The 18,653-nt window shown below is 38.2% G+C and overlaps 1 protein-coding gene across 6 annotated transcripts in view; it reads right to left on the bottom strand.

The window, feature by feature from the left end:
- LOC108696466 (Down syndrome cell adhesion molecule-like protein 1 homolog) overlaps positions 1–18,653 on the bottom strand; it is a 146,931-nt gene that overhangs the window by 91,149 nt on the left and 37,129 nt on the right. For all 6 annotated transcript variants that reach the window (XM_041569269.1, XM_041569268.1, XM_041569271.1 and 3 more), the window contains one exon: positions 16,678–16,824. In XM_041569269.1, coding sequence (XP_041425203.1) covers positions 16,678–16,824 — 147 coding nt within the window. The remainder of the gene's footprint in view (positions 1–16,677; positions 16,825–18,653) is intronic.

Genomic DNA, 18,653 nt, shown 5'->3' with positions numbered 1-18,653 from the left:
AGCCTAAAATATATATTTAGTACATATGCCTTATATAATACCGACAGGTTCCTATAAAAGTCATAGGAACATGTCCATATTTAGGAGCTGCTGCATGCTCCCCCAAAGCCACCCCACCCCCGCGAACCTTAATTAACCCGACCCTTCAACACTGCTAAATGATGTTCTGTGTTGTTTCGGTGACGCTGGGATGGGGGCGGCGCGGTCCTTCCGTAGGCTAATTACAAATAAAAACAGGACTTCAGCCTATGGAAGGATCACTCCACCCCCCCAGCCCAGCATCACTGAAGCAATGCGGAAGATTCATTAGGAGGGGCATATTCGGCTTGCACCAGCTCCTAGATATGGACACGTTCCTATGATTTTTATAGGAACGTGTCGGTATCGCTTTAACGGGGCAAACTATTACATACTCTTACATTTACAAATTCTATGTAGAAATAAGTCTTTGGGGCAAATTTGCTAAAGAGAGAAGTGGCTAACGCGTGACGTCATTTTGTCACTTCGCCAATCTACTAATGGGTGCTGGCGTAAATTCGCTAGCGAAGTGGACCTTCTCTTACGCCAGGCGAAGTTGCGCTCTGGCGAAGGGACGCAACTACACTAATTCACCACGTTGCGGACTTTGCGGCAGACTTTACTTCGCTACCTAAGACCAGACGAAATGCAATAGAGTAGATAGGGATAGTCCAAAAAAAGTTTACATTTTTTCTAAATCCCCAAAAAAACGCTGGCGTCTTTTACTTTTTATAAGGTGATAGGCTGAAAAAGATAGAATTTTTTTTTTAGGGTACGCTCCTTCCCCCCTACATTTGATAACATATGGCACCTAAACTACTGTGGGCACATGTGTAGGGCATTAGAACACATTTATTAAGGTTCCCTGGCCTTGTGTAGTGTAATGTGTTTGCTGCTGCATATACGGCCATTGTACTTTAACTGCACGCCATATGCAGATTTGCCATCGCTAGCATAACTTCGAACCACTGATAGTAACATCGCTAGCAAAACTTTGCAAACGATCGGCAACTTGTGCGCAACTTTGGATCTTCGTGAAATTGCGCAGCCCTGGCAAACCTACGCCTGCCGAAGTGTGTCGAAGGTAAGTAATTTTGCACCTTGACTCTCCAGCATTTTCTGAAAATCAAAGAAGATCGTTGCCCTCAGTCACTAGCACTATGCAGGGATTTCTGCTTTAGTAAAACTAAGAGGTTATTTACTAAAAATCATTTTTTTCTCATATATTACCCGAAACAAACTCGAACTAACTCCCATCCACGAATTTGGCTAATTTACTAATAATTAAACCCTATAAAATCAGATGAAATTCTAAAATTTTGAGTCTTTATAAATACTTCAAATTTGTCAGAGGGACCTCTGACATCCTTTTACATTACTTTTACATGAATTTGACAGGTTTTAGTTGGAGTATTTTCATTTTTTTTGGTGCTTTGGGGCATAATAATAATAATCTCTAAAAAGTTGCATTTTTTTCTCAGTGAAAAAAATCTAATTTTTAGAGAAAACAAAACTCATCCTTTAATTAACAGTCACCCGAAAGGACTCAAAGTTAACATGCAGCACACACCATTTGGGATAGACTCTAGTCTATAATCTATGCAAAATCTTTAGAACGTTCAGGAAATTTAAGTGCAAAGGTTCTGAAGCAGTGATCGATTCAAAAATTCCTGTGCTGGAATTTTCTTCCTTCCTGAATTTTTCCAAATTTCTGCCAGGTCTGTTGTGGCTTCAAATAATGACATAATAAAATATAGACAACTTTATCAATATGGCAACTAGTTATTTTTAGCAAATTATTTCAGGCGTTGGCATGCATAGTGTAAGGAGACATACACAGTTCTATAAATCATTTTACACCGTTTTAGAAATAGTGAATTTATATAATCTCCAAAGAAAAAGATACCATAGTAATGTATCTCTAGAGCTTTACCAGTTCACACACATTTTTTTTTCCTTTTATTTTCCTTGTGATATTCACTTAAGTCACATTCCTTTTAATATTAGTATGAGACATCTTCCATCCATCAAAATCATGGGTGATGCTAATAGGAACATTCATGCATGTTCTCTGGGCTCTGCTTAGTGAGACAACATTCGTGCACAGTAGTGACTCAAAAGGTCAATAATGTTTATTTTAATAAGCCAATGAGACTTGAATTAGGAACTACTGGGATATATGACACCCTAAAAGATAGCCTAAGAGCCCTGTATATTAAGTTGGGGAATGGCATGTAGAGGAGTCTGCGATGTACAATAACTTCTGAATGATGTATACAAACTGTACTCACATACATATCTGCAGCTGGATTTAAAGAATCAAATTTCAAAGAATAAAATGAATTTAAAGCAAATTGTGAGATACTTTTATATTATTGTAGTATTTTACCTCCATCACATTTACACATCTTTTTGTCTTTTTATCTTTATCCATCTCCTTTTCTCCCCATTTAGATGCCTTCTTTTTCTCTTCCCTGCCCTCTTTTCTCTTTGCATCCCCTCCCTCCTCCTGCTTGCCATATTCTCTACATCTCTGTATCTTCCCCTCCTCCATTCATCACATTACAGCCAGATTATGATTTATGCAAATATGCACAGCTGTGCATGGTAAGTGCGGAGAGACTATTCCTCAAACGCACAAGCACAATCCTCCCCCCACCACACAAACATCCCCCAGGAAACCTCACAACTGTATGGGGGAGTAAAGGCGGATCTATCTATCTATCTATCTATCTATGTCTATCTATATATCACAGTGGGAAGAACACAAAAATATAGTGAGCTCCCAAGGTACCAAAAAGTGTCTTATAAGACACTCTATGAGCCTCTGGAAATATAATTTACAACATTTAGACATAATGCCTACATTTTGTCCAAAAGGCTTGTATAAGTCTCTGAACTAAAATAGTCCACACCCAAAGTAAAGCAGGAGGAGTTTTAACAACCCAGTAAATAGAAGAAAAGGGCATTTGTTATAGTGCCGAGAGAAATCAAAGAAAAGGTGTTATGAGGGTATAGTTGTAGCTGAAGAAGTGTATAAAGAATAGAAGTGATCTCTGCATTGAGCTTGATATGGGAGCTCATATAAAAGAGAAAAGGGCAGGCTTTAGAAATTGGCTATTACAGAAAGTAAAAGATGTGTGGTTATATGGTATGACAGGAGGCATTCTATTACAGAAAGTATTGCTATTCCTATCATTGGACTATTACATTCATATTTCTGGTTTATATTTAACCTGGTATTTGAGCTGAACAGTAGCCTTGTTGCTTCGTACTGCAGCATCTCCCATCGGTACTGCCAGGCTGGTTGTCACGGTGACATAGGCGGGCATACCTGCCACCAGCCCCCAGCTCTGCCATCTGGCACCCTTTCTCGTGTACAAACACTTCTGGAGACTGGCACAGCTGAAAGAGGGAGGGGGGAGCTTCCTGATTGGCAGGATATTACATGGGTACGTGCCTGAGAGTATGGTTAATGTCTGCCAGGCAGAATCTTTTGTCTATTCAAGCTGGCTGCCTGCCACTAACTAACCTTCTCCTTGAGCGAAAACCCCTTGCATCAAATTGCCAGTTCCACTTGGGCCACTTGGTCTATCTGCCGAAGGTTAGGTCTGCACTTGTTGCCTAGTGCTAGGTATGGGGTAACAGGGCTGAACCTGAATCCTATGACTGCTTTTACAATATGAGCAAAATCATGCATTGCTATCTCAATTGTAAGCATGTATGCTGAGAGTTCTCTGCATAGGCTGGTGACCTGATAAAGAACTTATTTTAACCCCATGAACCTAAGCAAAGACTGGAAAATGTAGTGTCAGAGTGGCTGCCATAAATAAGAGTATGAGTTACAGAGAAGTCTCTGTGTTCTCCCCTTACAACTGGGATCGTTTATTTTGCTCTCTGAAAACAAACAGCCTGAGTTTTATCTCCAGCACACAGAGGCCTTAGACATCATTCATCATTGCAACTACCAGAATATACAGGCAGCTATATCATGGGATAGTAGGAGAGGAGGGCCCAGACTGCGATAGAGGGAAAGGAGTCAGAGAGCAGGAAAGAGAAAAATGAGCAAAACACAGCAGAGAGACAATGTAAAGGTGGCCATACACGGGCTGATAAAAGCTGAAGACAGACTGAGTTGGCAGCTTATTGGCCCGTGTATGCGGTCCTTCGACGAGCTTCCCCGATCGATATCTGTCCGAGAGTCAGCCAGATGTCAATCAGGCAGGGGTAAAAATCCCATCAGATCACGGACCGTATCTGTTCGTTGATGCTTTCCCGCGATCCGACCGCCCGTATACCTGTCGCTATGATCTAATCATTGGGCCCATTGTTGCCCACCTCTAAGTGGGCATATTAGGTAAAGATCCGCTCATTTGAGCAGATCTCTCAATGTATGGCCACCTTAAGACTAACAAAGGTCTGGGCTGACAAGTGTATGAGAATGCATTAGCACTAGGGATGCACCAAATCCAGGATTCAGTTTGGGGTTCGGCCTTTTTGCAGCAGGATTCGGCCGAATTTGCATATGCAAATTAGGAGCTGGGAGGGAAATCACGTGACTTTTTGTCACAAAACAAGGAAGTAAAAAAAATTTCCCCTTCCCACCCCTAATTTGCATATGCAAATTAGGCTTTAGATTCGGTTCTGTATTTGGCCGAATCTTTCGAGAAGGATTCGGGGGTGTGGCCGAATCCAAAATAGTGGATTCGGTGCATCCGTAATACACTAAAAATAGACTGTGCAGAAACTTTTCATCACGGTTTTTAGTGTTGTGCGGGCCTGCCCAATACCAGAGGGTCGGCTGGGTTCAGGCTGACCTCATTGTGCCATTTGTATGTAGCGGGTGGGTTGAGCTCTATTGCCTGCTCTCAGCGCCTGTGATCTTAGACTGCCGGCATCCTACTTTATAGGCTCTTGCCTGCCTCGTCCCTTTTGTGATGTAATCGGTGGGGCAGGTCGGCACAGGTCTATAAACGGTGGAGAGGAGCCAGGTGCGTGTCAAGCTGTTCTCGACCCACAATGAAGCTAGAGGCTCAATGAAGCTAGAGGCCAAGTGAAAGTTCCCTGTCCTAAAACTAACCCTAACAAGATAGGTACCCACCTAGTTAAAGATAAGAGGGAAAAGGAGAAGCAAATAAATAAAATCGAAATAAGAAAAAAGCAGAGGTATTGGGTGGGGTGGGGGTGAACACTGAGAAACTCATAAGAGCACTTGTTAAGTGACCATTTGCTAAGCTATTAACTTCTAATACACCCATTCATTCACCATTTTCAGATTGGTAAGAAAATAATGGTAAAAGAACCCCTTTTATTCTCAGCTCACTGTCACCATTTTATATAATGTTCTGCAGTACTTTAATCTTCAGCACAAGTAATACTGGTGACTCTTACTTAACCACATTTGCTGTATTGCAAAGTTAACAATCACGATTTGTGGTGTAGGATGACATGCCAGACAGCTCTTCAACTATTAATCCAATATTTGGTTTATTAAGCCTTGCATATGCTGCTGTTAGACCAGTATAAATCATTTTCCTTCCCATATATTCCTACCTTCACTGTTCCCACATCACTGTGGCCCAGCAGGATACAAGAAAACAAACTCCAGATTTTGACATTCACAATAAACTTGGTGCAGTGATTTTCTTTTTTAGAAAAAATCTAAGGGTAGGAGGAGGAGAAATGCTGATTTCCAACACCTCGCTGGGTTTCAAGATGAATTATTTATTGCAGATTAGATGTAAATGCACTGTTCTTTGCTGCAGGGCTTTGGAACACTTTCGGTACAAAAATCCCCCATGCTTATTTAGCAGGGATTTCAGTCCCGGATTCCAGATACACTTGTTTGGACAGGTGTGGGACCTGTTATCCACAATGCTTGGGACCTGGGGTTTCCCAAATAAAAAAGCTTTCCTTAATTTGGATTTTCATACCTTAATTCTACTAGAAAATCATGTAAACATTAAATTAACCCACAAGGCTGGTTTTACTTCCAATATGGATAAATTATATATTAGTTTGGATCAAGTACAATGTACTGTTTTATTATCACAGAGAAAAAGGTGATAATTTTAAAACAATTTGGATTATTTGGATAAAATTAGAGTCTATGGGAGACTACCTTTGCGTAATTCGGAGCTTTCTGGATAACAGGTTTCCAGATAATAGATCCCATACCTGTATTTGTAGCAAAATGTTCCCTCTAATATTCTCAGGCTGCGTGCACAAAAATGATCTTTTGGGGCACTATGCTTTTGTGAACCTTGTGCTTACCTACAAAAACTTTGTCAGAGTAGGTACAAAATTATGTGTTTTCATACACAATTCTTTTGTGAACACCACAATTTATGTGTGAACGCTCACGATTTGTGTGTGCACGCACAAATACACTAAAGGACTCTAGTTGAAATGGGGCACCTTAACAGTAGTTGCAATTTACAGTAAAGTGTCTCCCCCCAGAATTTCCAGTGTGTTCAATTTAATGTTTTGGGCAGAATATTTCTGCCATAAATGTTATCACATTTGTAAGACCTAAGTGAAAATGAAGCAAGCAATAGAAAGGGGAGAATGAAGAGTCATTATTTGCCTCACACTGAAAATGTTCCTTAATGCTTCATTAAATGCCACACAGACCCTGAAAGCCTCAACTGATAGCCCTCAAGCTGAAAGAAGTCTGCAGTGCAGCACAATATTCTCTGCATTTGCTGGAAAACCAAGGGATCATCTACCACTGCCTTTTGAAAAACAGAATGTATGTTAGATTATATACATATGTACATTATACCTCCGATTTTGTACTTTAAGTATGAAACACATTACTGTGATCTGGTGTGATGTGAAGCCCATATCAGTGAGTGGAACATACTGACCATGTCATTTTACCAGTGAGTGACCTGTCACATATTGTGCCATATCTGCTTACCCTTGCCATGGACTTTTTTTTACACTTTACATATTACTCGTATTACAAAATTAACAAATATTTAGTGCTAAATGTAAATAATGGTTAAGATTATTTCACATACCTGGTATTTGCCATATAATTGGATTTACATATCTGGTTGCATGTCATATAACACTGTTCTTTGTACAATTCTCTGGTATACAGATCTTGGGACTGACTTAAGGTGGCCATACATGGAGAGATCTGCTCGTTTGGCGATGTCGCCAAACGAGCGGATCTCTCCCCGATATGCCCAGCTTGAGGTGGGCAATATCGGGCTGATCCGATCGTGGGCCCTAGGGCCCAACGATCGGATCCTAACGAATGGTAACGGGCGGTCGGATCGCGGGACCGCATCAACGAACAGATGCGGCTGCGATCCAACGGGATTTTTAGTCCTATCCGATAAGTTGGCCAGATCTCGATCAGGGAAGCCCGTCGGGGGGCCCCATACACGAGCCAATAAGCTTCCGACTCTGTCTGTTGGCAGCTTTTGTCGGCCAGTGTATGGCCACCTTTAGTTTTGTAGTCACCTTGCTATAGGAGTACATAAAATCAGAACATGAACTTTTATTAGTAATAGACTTTCCACCTAAATTTAGCAACTGACTCATTCATTGTGATTATTCATGGTCTGGGCCCTTCAAAGAGCAAGAATACAGCTAGGAGCAACAATGAAAAGGGCACAAGCAATGAGACATAGGGTCTCACGTGAGTACAGGCCAAACTGCCTTGATATAAAAATCCAGAAACACACAGTTTAAAGGAAAACTATACTCCCTGAACAATGCAGGTCTCTATAAAAAGATATTACATAAAACAGCTCATATGTAAAACCCTGCTTCATGTATATAAACCATTTTCATAATAACATACTTTTATAGTAATATGTGCCATTGGGTAATCCTAAATAGAAAATTGCCATTTTAAAAAATAAGGGCCGCCCCCTGGGATCCTAGGATTCACGGTGCACACAAACAAATTATACATGTTCAGTTACATAAGCCAATTAACAGACAGAGTTCTGTCTTTTGCTTCCACACTTCTTTTTGTTACAGTAAGAGTTGCAGTATTTCTGGTCAAGCGATCTCTGAGGCAGCACACACCATCATGAAATGGTGGTTAAGGGCAAGAGATGCAAACGGCAATATTTACTTAAATATATATACCAGTTTGGTAGGATTCTTTAATATGCCACTTAGTTTGATATAAATTATCTGTTGCTTAAGCATTCATTTTGGGCGTATAGTTTTCCTTTAAGTGCCAAGCATTACTGCCATTGTCTTGGGCTTCTGTGTTTGCAGGGAAAATTATGCTCTAAATGGAGTACACTGCATGCAGCTAATCAAACAAATCGTATTTCACTTAGGGCAAGTATAGTGAGTGACCAAATCTTCACCCTAATACAAAACACTCAACTGTGTGGTTCACTAAAAACAATGGTGCAGTGATCTGAGCAATAGAGAGGATTTTTGTCTTGTCACACTGTGACACAGACTATCAATGATTCTTTCATTACCAACTATAGAGCTGCAGGCAAAAACCCAAGCACAGGAAAAAGAGGTCCGGAAAGAAAAATAACAGTCCCACATTACCACTAACTACTGATGTGAAGGAAGGATAACATTTTTAACCCCTTAACTGCCATCCAAAGCCACAGAAGGCAAATATGTTAGTTTTCTGCGAAAATGTGGACATATATCTATCACAAGAAATCTATAGAGAAATCGTTTTGGCAAAAGCATGAATAAAAAATGAAGCATCAAAATGAACTTATCATTAAAATGAGAGTATTTTTCAAATAAAATGCGGACGTAGGGAAATATTACATAGAATTCACAGCGAGGCATAAAACAACACTGCAGCCCTTCAATAAAAGGCACTATGTATCTCATCTGCATAATGCAGACCACATATGTGGTTAGAAGTGCAGGAAAAATGAGAAATACAGTGTTCTACACCAGAGGAATGATCAGACTGTTTGACATGCTAGTCATTACTGCCCACAAATTTCACTGTTTCAATACGATCAGAGATGCCTAGAAGTAGAGTGTATGGAGAGATATATCTATCACTAAAAAATGGACAAAGACAATAAGATAAACAGTATCACTGGTAAAAATGCACGCAGAGTATGCAAGTTCAAATGTATGCACAGATAAATAGTATCCCTGCCAAAATGTATACACATTGCTCACATACAAAGCCTCCCTGGCAATAAAACAAAGAGGAAAAAAATCTGACATTTAAACTAAATAACTAATAACCAGCAAGAAAGCGGGTGGGCTGTGTAAGTAGGATAGTAAGAGGGCAAAAAAACAGACACTATAGATAAAGCAGCAGTCAGTACGTTAAAGGAACAATGGCAAACATTACTGACACAAGAATAATATACATTACACAGTTATAATAAAGACTGGACAACCGCATCATTATTTACAGATACCCAGACACCCATAACAACATCAACAAATGAACACAGAAACCCAAAGCCACACTGCTACATTAAAACAGGGATGCAAACAAACACCCCGTTATATACACAGACTCCTTAGGTCACAGTTCAGTAAGTTCTCTTGTGTCTGAAAATGAAGTTCTCACTGCTGCAAACAATTATTTCTGAGGCACTTCTTTTGAATTTCACAAGAACACAGTGCTCATTTACAATTGCATTCCAGTATGTTTACTATACAGCATGACATGTTGGAAAATTATATATATATACCGGTAGCTATTGTAGTTTGCTTTAAAGGGAAAGCAAATCATATTTAAATGGGCAGTTCACCTTTAAATGAATTGTTAGTATGATGTAGAGAGTGATATTCTGAGACAATTTGCAATTGGTTTTCATTTTTTATTATTTGTGGCTTTTGAGTTATTTAGCTTTATATTCAGCAGCTCTCCAATTTGCAATTTCAGCAATCTAGATGCTAGGGTCCAAATTACCCTAGCAACCATGCATTGATTTGAATAAGAGGTTGGAATATGAATAGGAGAGGCATGAAGAGAAAGATGTTTAATAAAAAGTAGCAATAACAATACATATGTAACCTTACAGAGCATTTGTTTTTTAGATGGACTCGGTGACCCCAATTTGAAAGCTGGGAGGATTCGGAAGAAAAAGGCAAATAATTCAAAAACTATATAAAATAAAAAAATAACTCTAATTTAAAATTTGCTTACTACTAGCCATTCTATCACACACTAAAAGTTAACTTAAAGGTGACCCATCCCTTTAAGTAGTTATCGACAATCACATGGTTTTTTGAAAGTGCTTAGTAACACATTTTGGGCTTTATTGGTGAACTGGGGACAGGACCCAACTGAATCTCAAAAATTTGAAGGGCACTGCTAGGGGCACTTTCAGCTATTATGCCTTCCTCTGCATCCACCTTGCCCAAAATTTAACTAAATTTTTGAGCTTTGCAAACAGAATTATACTACTACTATTAGTGTAAAGCTAGACCTGAAAGCCAATAACAATAAGGTCTGGTGTATTATTTCACATCCTTGGAACTTCTGGAACCATAGCTTAGTGACTGCTAGAAAGTATGTCAGGTATCTGTCATTTATAAGCTTATAGCTATGGTTCTACCTGGTATATAAGTTTGGTTAACCAAGAATCATTTTAATAAAGTAAAAATGTATGACCTACAGCAATAATATATACCTTGTATAGATATCAACAGTATATAAATATATGTATCCAACAGTAATTCAAGAACTGTAAAGCAAATGTTAAATTTTTGATTCCTAGGGGGGAATTCACAAAAGTGGTGATATTGAGACAAAATAAAAGTGAAGATAAGAATGTCGGATTACACACCAAATTCACAAACTTCTAACTCCACTTTTGTGAATTTGTCTATTAAACAGACACTTTTCAGATTTTGTCTTTTCACATTTTAATGACATTTTCTCTGAATTTGTCTTTCACTCTTACTAAAATTAAATCAGTCAGCCATCAAGGGAGGGTTTTATTTTACCTAGGAAAATTATACATATTTTTTTTCAGGATAACCTGGACTTTCTAAATCTGCATATATGTTTGGATAATTCCACTTCTGTAACAAGATACAAGGGTCTAAATACAAAAAATAGTATTTTGCATAATATAAGGATTTGTATCCTAAATATGTCATTATCTAAGGCCAAGTGTCTCAGTGCTGCTAAAAATAAAAAAATGGCTGGGAAGCTTTACTCTTCCTTTAGATAATATATTCACTGAAATTGCTAATATTGCCTCATTAAGCTAAAACAAGTAAAATAATGAGTTAAAAAATTTTAGGCCCCGGTCACACATGCGGACCCCTACCGTGTTTTCGGCATGTTTGTGCGTGGTTTTTAAAAAAAGCCGACCGCTGCATAAATATGCTTAGCGGTTTCAAGCTTAGTCAATGGGACATGCCGCTAGCATATTTACGAGGTGGTCAGCTTTTTTAAAAACCGCGGCCCTGAAAATGCTGCAAAAAACACATGTGTCCTTAACATACCAAATTGTAGTATTTGGTTTAATCAGTGTTTTACTTGTTTTGTTAATGAGGCTTCTACACCTATAGGGTTAGATAGAGACCTGTGCCCTGACTATTAAATGCTAATCCCTATTAATATGATAATAATTCACCAATGGGGCACCTACAAGAGGTGTGAAATGAAGATGGGTGAACTAAAGCAGAGCAAATTATCTTAGAATTGATCTGACACATGGGGAACAGTTGTACTGAGCTTTACTACATTTTTAAAATGTCGGGAAAAAATGCAGTTTAAAAAGTAGTTTTTGCAACATTTTTACATCGTTTGAAAGACAAATCCATAAAAGTCTGTAAACTGTCTTTCACTAAAAAAGGGTCCATTTTTAAAGACAATATTAATTTACAGTGTTGGTGTAAAACCAACACCATATAGTATACATCACTGCCTACAAAAGTAGGGTTTCTTTTATTTATCCTATATGTCTCCTTTAAACATCTTAGCTGCCTTCCATTTACAGTATGTAACAGAGGTATGAGCTTACAGTATTATACAAGGAAAATTAATACATGGTGAGGTCTAAAGGATTCAACACAGTTGACAACATTTTAATTGTTAGTACTTTGCACCTGCCCAACAGCAGGCCTCACAATCATCAAAATCAAAATCAGAAATATATACAAAGTAAATGCAAGTATTATCTTGCAATTTGATCCTCTATTTCTTACTTTCCTTATTTTTACCAATTTTGCCCTTCTTTTTATGTACTAGCTATCATTTAGTGACTTTCTAAATTTTCTCAGTCTTACTTTCTCTCATCTTTCTCTCACAGCCTTCTTTCCACTGTTTCTCTTTCCCGGATCCTTCCACCAATATCATTTCATATCCCCCGAATATCATTTCATCTCCTCACTCTCTCCCCCTTCTATCCACAGCTCACAACTTCATCTGAATATCTGAATTAGCACAGAAAATGAAAACATCTCGCACCTTCTCTTCTCGTTTCCATGGTGATGAGATAAGAATCATTCCAGGCCTCATTGGGAAGATCGTAGAGCTCCTAACACCCATCCCCCAAAACCCTAACCCCCAAATTTATCAAACCCGATTTACAGAAGAGTAAATCAGGGTCACAGAAGGTCACAGACTAAAAAATGTATGGGCTAATTATGTCGTGCAGAAACTAAATTCACCTTTTTACTGTTAGGGGTATAAAAGCTCCTGTAATGATTTCCAGAATGATGTAAAACACATTGCATAAAACACATTCCGAGGGAAATGATTAGCATGATATAACAGCACACAGACTGAGAAAACACAGAATAGTGATTCTCAGAAGGAGCAGCACATACACAGTTATATTAAAATGCAAACTAATAATTAACATACAGCCAGATGAAATCAGACACGTCAATATAACATGCTTAAGAAAATATATCATGAGGGTGGTGTGTGTATATATATATATATATATATATATTTATTTTTTTTATTATTTTTTTTTATTTTAATGAGATAGGATACTGAAAGCAATCTGATTTTCTCTGATACTGCAAAACATTAGGAAATGTGCAAAAGCTTAATGCTCATTCAGGAAGCACTTCTGTCTCAAGGTCTGGATGCTCTCTCAACTTGTGAGGTGCAGAGTGCATTGTCAGCACCATCTTTACTACCTGCTGATTGTGGCCTCCGTCTGCCACCACTTCCTAACCTGCAAGAATGACACCCAAGTTAGGAGACATATCTACATGCCTCCCCCTGCCCTTCATGAATACAATGCTACCATACTCAGGCAGTGCTGTATTTATGGGGGCGGTTCTCTGAAATGAAGCACAGAGATCTGCATCAATTTAACAAAGTATTGAAGTCAAGGTGTAAAGAGCAAACAAATGCCACATTGCACCCATTATTTGCACCATGCCTTCCGCCTGTTTGGATATTTGTTTTTCAACCAGATGGCAGTTGGTTAGACCATTTTGCTGGCCAGCATATACAGGTTAATAATGCATTAACCTGGTCTTGGTGAGCGCAAGACAAACGGACACATGAAATATGCATGCAGACATGCAAAATGTTGTAATATTGTTGTTACATTGTCTACATATCTACCACAGGAGATATATAATAACAGAAACAAACCCCTGGTCTAGAATGAGGAGTAAAGTAAATAAGTATTTGTTGCTCAGCAGTAAATGTAATGACTTTTCTCCCGGCCTTTTTTTTTCCATTGCCCTGAATACAATTCCCTTATTAAGGTGGGTTTAAGCATGTCTCCTCTTCTACCCAGTGCTGGATCATTAAGACTTTCCGTTGTGATTAAACCTCCTGTATCCTTGTCTCCTGAGAACCTGTGAGTCTGTTCCTGTCATGCCCTTGTTCCCCTATTTTTGATTTCCCTGTTTTGACCCTTAGCCTATTACTTGGGAATTCTGTTTGTTTGCAGCATGTATGTTGGGCTTTCTTTCAATGCTGCCTGCTCAGATCATTGGCTGTTATATGGACTTGTTTTCCACTATTCTTTGTACAATACATCCATTGATGAGGGCCACCTTCTTTGTCCAGCTGAAATAGCAGGTCGCCCACAATGCGGAAGAAAACACAAGTGCAATTTTGTATATCTCGTAGCTTACAGGCAGTCCCCTACAGCGGAAGCATACCCCAGCCTCCCAATGGCTGCAGGATCTGCTTCCTCTATAGGTATACCACTGCATGCCTCAGTTGTAGTCCTTGTTTTTCTTTATTGTTACATTTTGCTTAAGCTGCACAGTGTCTCTAGTTTTAAAGTCACTGAAGATTTTGCTAGTGGTTACATAGCATAAAGACTACCATCAGCAAGTTCAGTAGGTGACACCCCATATGAAATAAAAGGCACAGATTTTTCCCAGGTGCAATACCGGTGATCTATTTGATAGCAAACTTATAATCGTCTGCTATAATTTACTAGAGCAAACTTTACGTATGTTATTTTATTGCACACAAATATCTGAAGCAGGATGCCCTAAGTATAGTTTATCTGGAAAAGGAAATCCTGTAGACCCAGTTAACCAGCAACGTGCATATGCCTTCTGCAACAAGTATCAGTACATTAAATCTCTCTGACAGACATCTCACAGTGGCATAAAAAATTGCAGAATACACACTTGAACTAAATCCAAAAAACAGACTCACAATTGTGTGTAAGGACATGATCTGTTTCTTACAGATCTTTTATCAGTGAATGCATATGAGCATATAAACTGGATTGGATCTGCAGTCATTCACAGCACCATAATAGTTTCCTTACTAGTGTCTCTGTCTGCAGTCTCCATAAACACTGTATATTCACCACCCCCTCCTTTAAGAGATCCTGACGTTATGTCATAAGATAGCTTTGCACCTGCGCAGGTGCTGGACTAATTATAGTCCCATCGTTAGCTTTACCAGTAATGTTATTAGCCTGTAATAGCCTTATAATTAGCTCTGCACCTGCATGTTGAAGGGGATGTATCCCATCTGTGAGTCTGGCAGATCTGAGTAATCAACTGGCTTCTTAATATATATAATACATAGGTGTGTACAGGGAAGATACAGTAGTCATACTAATTAAATGCATACAGTTAAGTTTAGTCCAAAAGTCTCCTTTAGCTCAATTTGTGTGTGTGTGTATATATATATATAAATAAAAACTTCATTTGGGGCTGATTTATTAAGGGTCAAATAGTAAATTCTGACTCTCACATTTGAATTAGGAATAATCCAAACTCGATTCTAATTATAATTCCAATTCAAAAAATTCAAAAATCAAGATTTATCAAATCTTGACCCTTGGAACAAGACCAGCTGTCTTGGTATATATTGGTACTAATTACATTATTAACGGTAGACAGAGGACCTTAAAGCATGAGTTCAGAGATCGAGGATTAAGGAAAGGTCTTCCAATGTAATTTATTTTGAAATTTTAAATCTTAGGGAGCTAAATTTGTGGCTTAAGTCTTGGTGCAGGAAAGAAGGGTTTGGGTTTCTAGAGCACTGGACTGACTCCTCCTTGGGGTACAACTTATATAGCCATGACAGACTGTACCACAATGAAATGTAATCTGCTTTGGTAGGAGAAAGAATGGCTAAGAGGCTGGAGGAGTGTTTAAACTAAGCAAGGGGAGGATGTGAGTTAGAGCATTATGTAGAAGCAAATGTAGATAGGGCAGTGGATTAGAATGGGGTCACGGGAAGGAGCGAGGGGGGCTTATAGTATGTCAGTTAAGAAAATCCCACTGCTACAAAGAGATTTGTCTAATAGTAACTAAAGGTAGTAACTACATAAGTATATAGTACCATATATATATATATATATATATATATATATATATATATATATATATATATATATATAGCCTTGAGAAAGGTCACGTCACGTTGACTGTATATGCAGTCAATGTTTTACTTGTTTCACTAAAATCCCAGTGTTGCTGGTCTTTTTGAATGCTATATATATATATATATATATATATACATATATATATACATATATATATACATATATATATACATATATATATATATATATATATATATATATATATAATTTTGTTGAAAAGACCTGCACTCCAATTCTTTGTGAATCAAACAAATTTCTTTGTTTCGGCCCACATTAGGGGCTTGAAAAAAAGTAGCTGCTACTAATAGCTCTGTGTGTGCACTGAAAGACTTTTAACAGCGAAAGTAAGAGCATGGAACAAACATCATGGAAGAATATTGTGTATAACATGAGAATTGCCACATATATAATTGTATGGAACTGTGTTCATGAGAAAATAATCTATACAAGGGGCAAGTAAAGTTGTTGAACAGTAGACTGCTACCAAAATACTAGGAGTTGTATTTAAACAGGGACACCACATCTTATCTCTTCTAAATATTTAGAAGCATAGTGCATGTGAATTAATTTATGCCATGTTAAGACCATGATGCATTTGGAGTACCATGTGTTTGGGATTTACAAATTGCTATCACTGCCAAAACTAAATTATTGGGTGCATGGGATCCACTGCAATATATCAAGGGTTTATGAAGATTAATACGTTGATGTGTCCAATCCTTTACTTCTCAAAGCTTTCAGTAAGGCACATGATCATGTCATCCTGTTCATTAATATAGGATTATTGCTAAATATGCGAAGGGGGGCAGGTATATGGACTGCTGAGGAAGTTATTACTTATATATATATTTGAAAGGGGGTGTAGATTAAAGCAAGGCTTTATAAACCATACCTGATGTGAGAGACACGGTGTCCTTCTCCCAGGACACCACACTAACATATTCCTGCACGGAAGGAGGGGTGAGGCACTTAAAGACAGCTGCGCTGCCCCGCATGGCGCGCTGATCCTCCACTCGCACGGTATATGGTTCCCTGAAAACTAAAATACAGATAATGTTAATGGGAGTAAAGAAGATGTGAAAAACAGAAAAAAGGTATTTGCATAATACACCTTTTACAATGAGCATGCGTTGGTTCAATTTTTATCAGAAAATTCTCATTAAACTTTAGTTTAGGTGAATAACATTAAAAGGGCAATGACACATGAAGGAAAATCCACTAAGCGACAATAATACGTTAGCTGCGCCGGCGCCGCATTTTGCCGGGGCGCCGCTAATTCACTAAAATCTGAAGTTGGGCTCAGGGAGACTAAAGGTAGTGAAGTTGCGCTAGCGTTACTTCGTCACGCAAAGCGAAGTTACGCTAGCGATGCCTAATTTGCATACAGCGCCAAGTTAAAGTACAATGGACGTATATGTAGCAGCAAATACATTACAATACACAAGGCTCGGAAAGCTTCGTAAAATAAAATAGAGTTGTTATTTTGCCCTATACATGTGCCCACTGTATAGTTTAGGTGCCATATGTTAGGAACAAAGTAGCGCTAGAGTAAGTCGACTTCACTAGCGAATTTACGCCAGCACCATTTAGTAAATCGGCAATGTGGCAAAATGACGTCACGCTGGTGAATTTTCGCTAGCGTTAGCCACTTCGCCCTTTAGTAAATTTGCCCCATGGTGTTTTAAAATCGAAAGGGGGTATGTGTAACCCCGCTGATGAATTTTTGTCCGATTATGCATTTTTACTGACATGCCTGCTGAATTTTAAGGGTGTTATTTACTAAACTCTGAATCGAACTTTTAAAAAAATCATGAATTTTTCAGAATTTATTAAACCCTGAGCATGGGAAATCTGAATCTGAAAATCCGGCATCTCAGACCTGTCGAGGTTGCATATAAGTCAATGGAAGAAGTTCCAATGATTTTTTGATGTGTGCTGGGTTGTTGGCAATACCCCAAAGTTTTCAGAGTTTTCTGCAAAATTCTGAGTTTTCAGGTGGAAAAAGCCGAAAAAATCAGATGAAAAATCCTAAAAAGACATGAAAATCTGATTTTTCACGATTTTTTCCCTCAAACAAAATTTTCAGGAAACTGTATTAATAAATAAGCCCAAAAAACCCATGCGGATGTGGTCTGAGTTTCTTTCAGAAAATACTGAGATAAATTCGGACTTTGATAAATAACCCCCTATATGTACTGCACTGGAAGGACATATTCATGCAAAAAAATGCCCTGTGTTTTATTGTCCTGCAAATTCTATGCTTAAATAAACACACACTACCCATCATTTAACAAATACCTATGCATCTGTGTGGTGAACAGTTCCATAAAATACAGTATTCCCTATTTACACCCATTTATAGGACCATTCTCGCTTACTGCTACATAAACTTGACAAATTAGCATTATAATGTAAATTATTAATTTTAATGTAAATTCACCCATTATATCTTCACCCTCTTGAGGAAGCACTGAATAACTGAAAGTGCTTGTGACAAACTCAATTGCATCTTATACCAACACTCAAAAACAGTTCTATGCAGTGATTTTACAAGGACATAGAAAATCACAAAATAACAATCTTCTCTTACTTTTCACTTATTGCCACTTTTAGTTATCAAGTACAAGTCTATCATTATTTTTGGAAAGCTAAGAAACTAGGCTTCCACATATCACTGATACAAGTTATAAGCTAGCATGTAAGAGGGCCTCTGAGGGAACCAATCTCTGATGCTTTTTAAAAGCACAATTATCAGTGAAATGAGTTGTTATTATAAAATTAGACAATAGTCATACATTTTTCATCTACTGCAAAAAAGACATTTTATTTATTGTATGTACTAAACTGTAACTTTATTTTATTGTGGTT

The sequence above is a fragment of the Xenopus laevis genome, chromosome 7L (genome assembly GCF_017654675.1).
Source record: "Xenopus laevis strain J_2021 chromosome 7L, Xenopus_laevis_v10.1, whole genome shotgun sequence".
NCBI lineage: Eukaryota > Metazoa > Chordata > Amphibia > Anura > Pipidae > Xenopus > Xenopus laevis.
The sequence above is the reverse complement of the archived record's forward strand: the minus strand, read 5'-3'. Positions and strand labels throughout refer to the sequence as shown.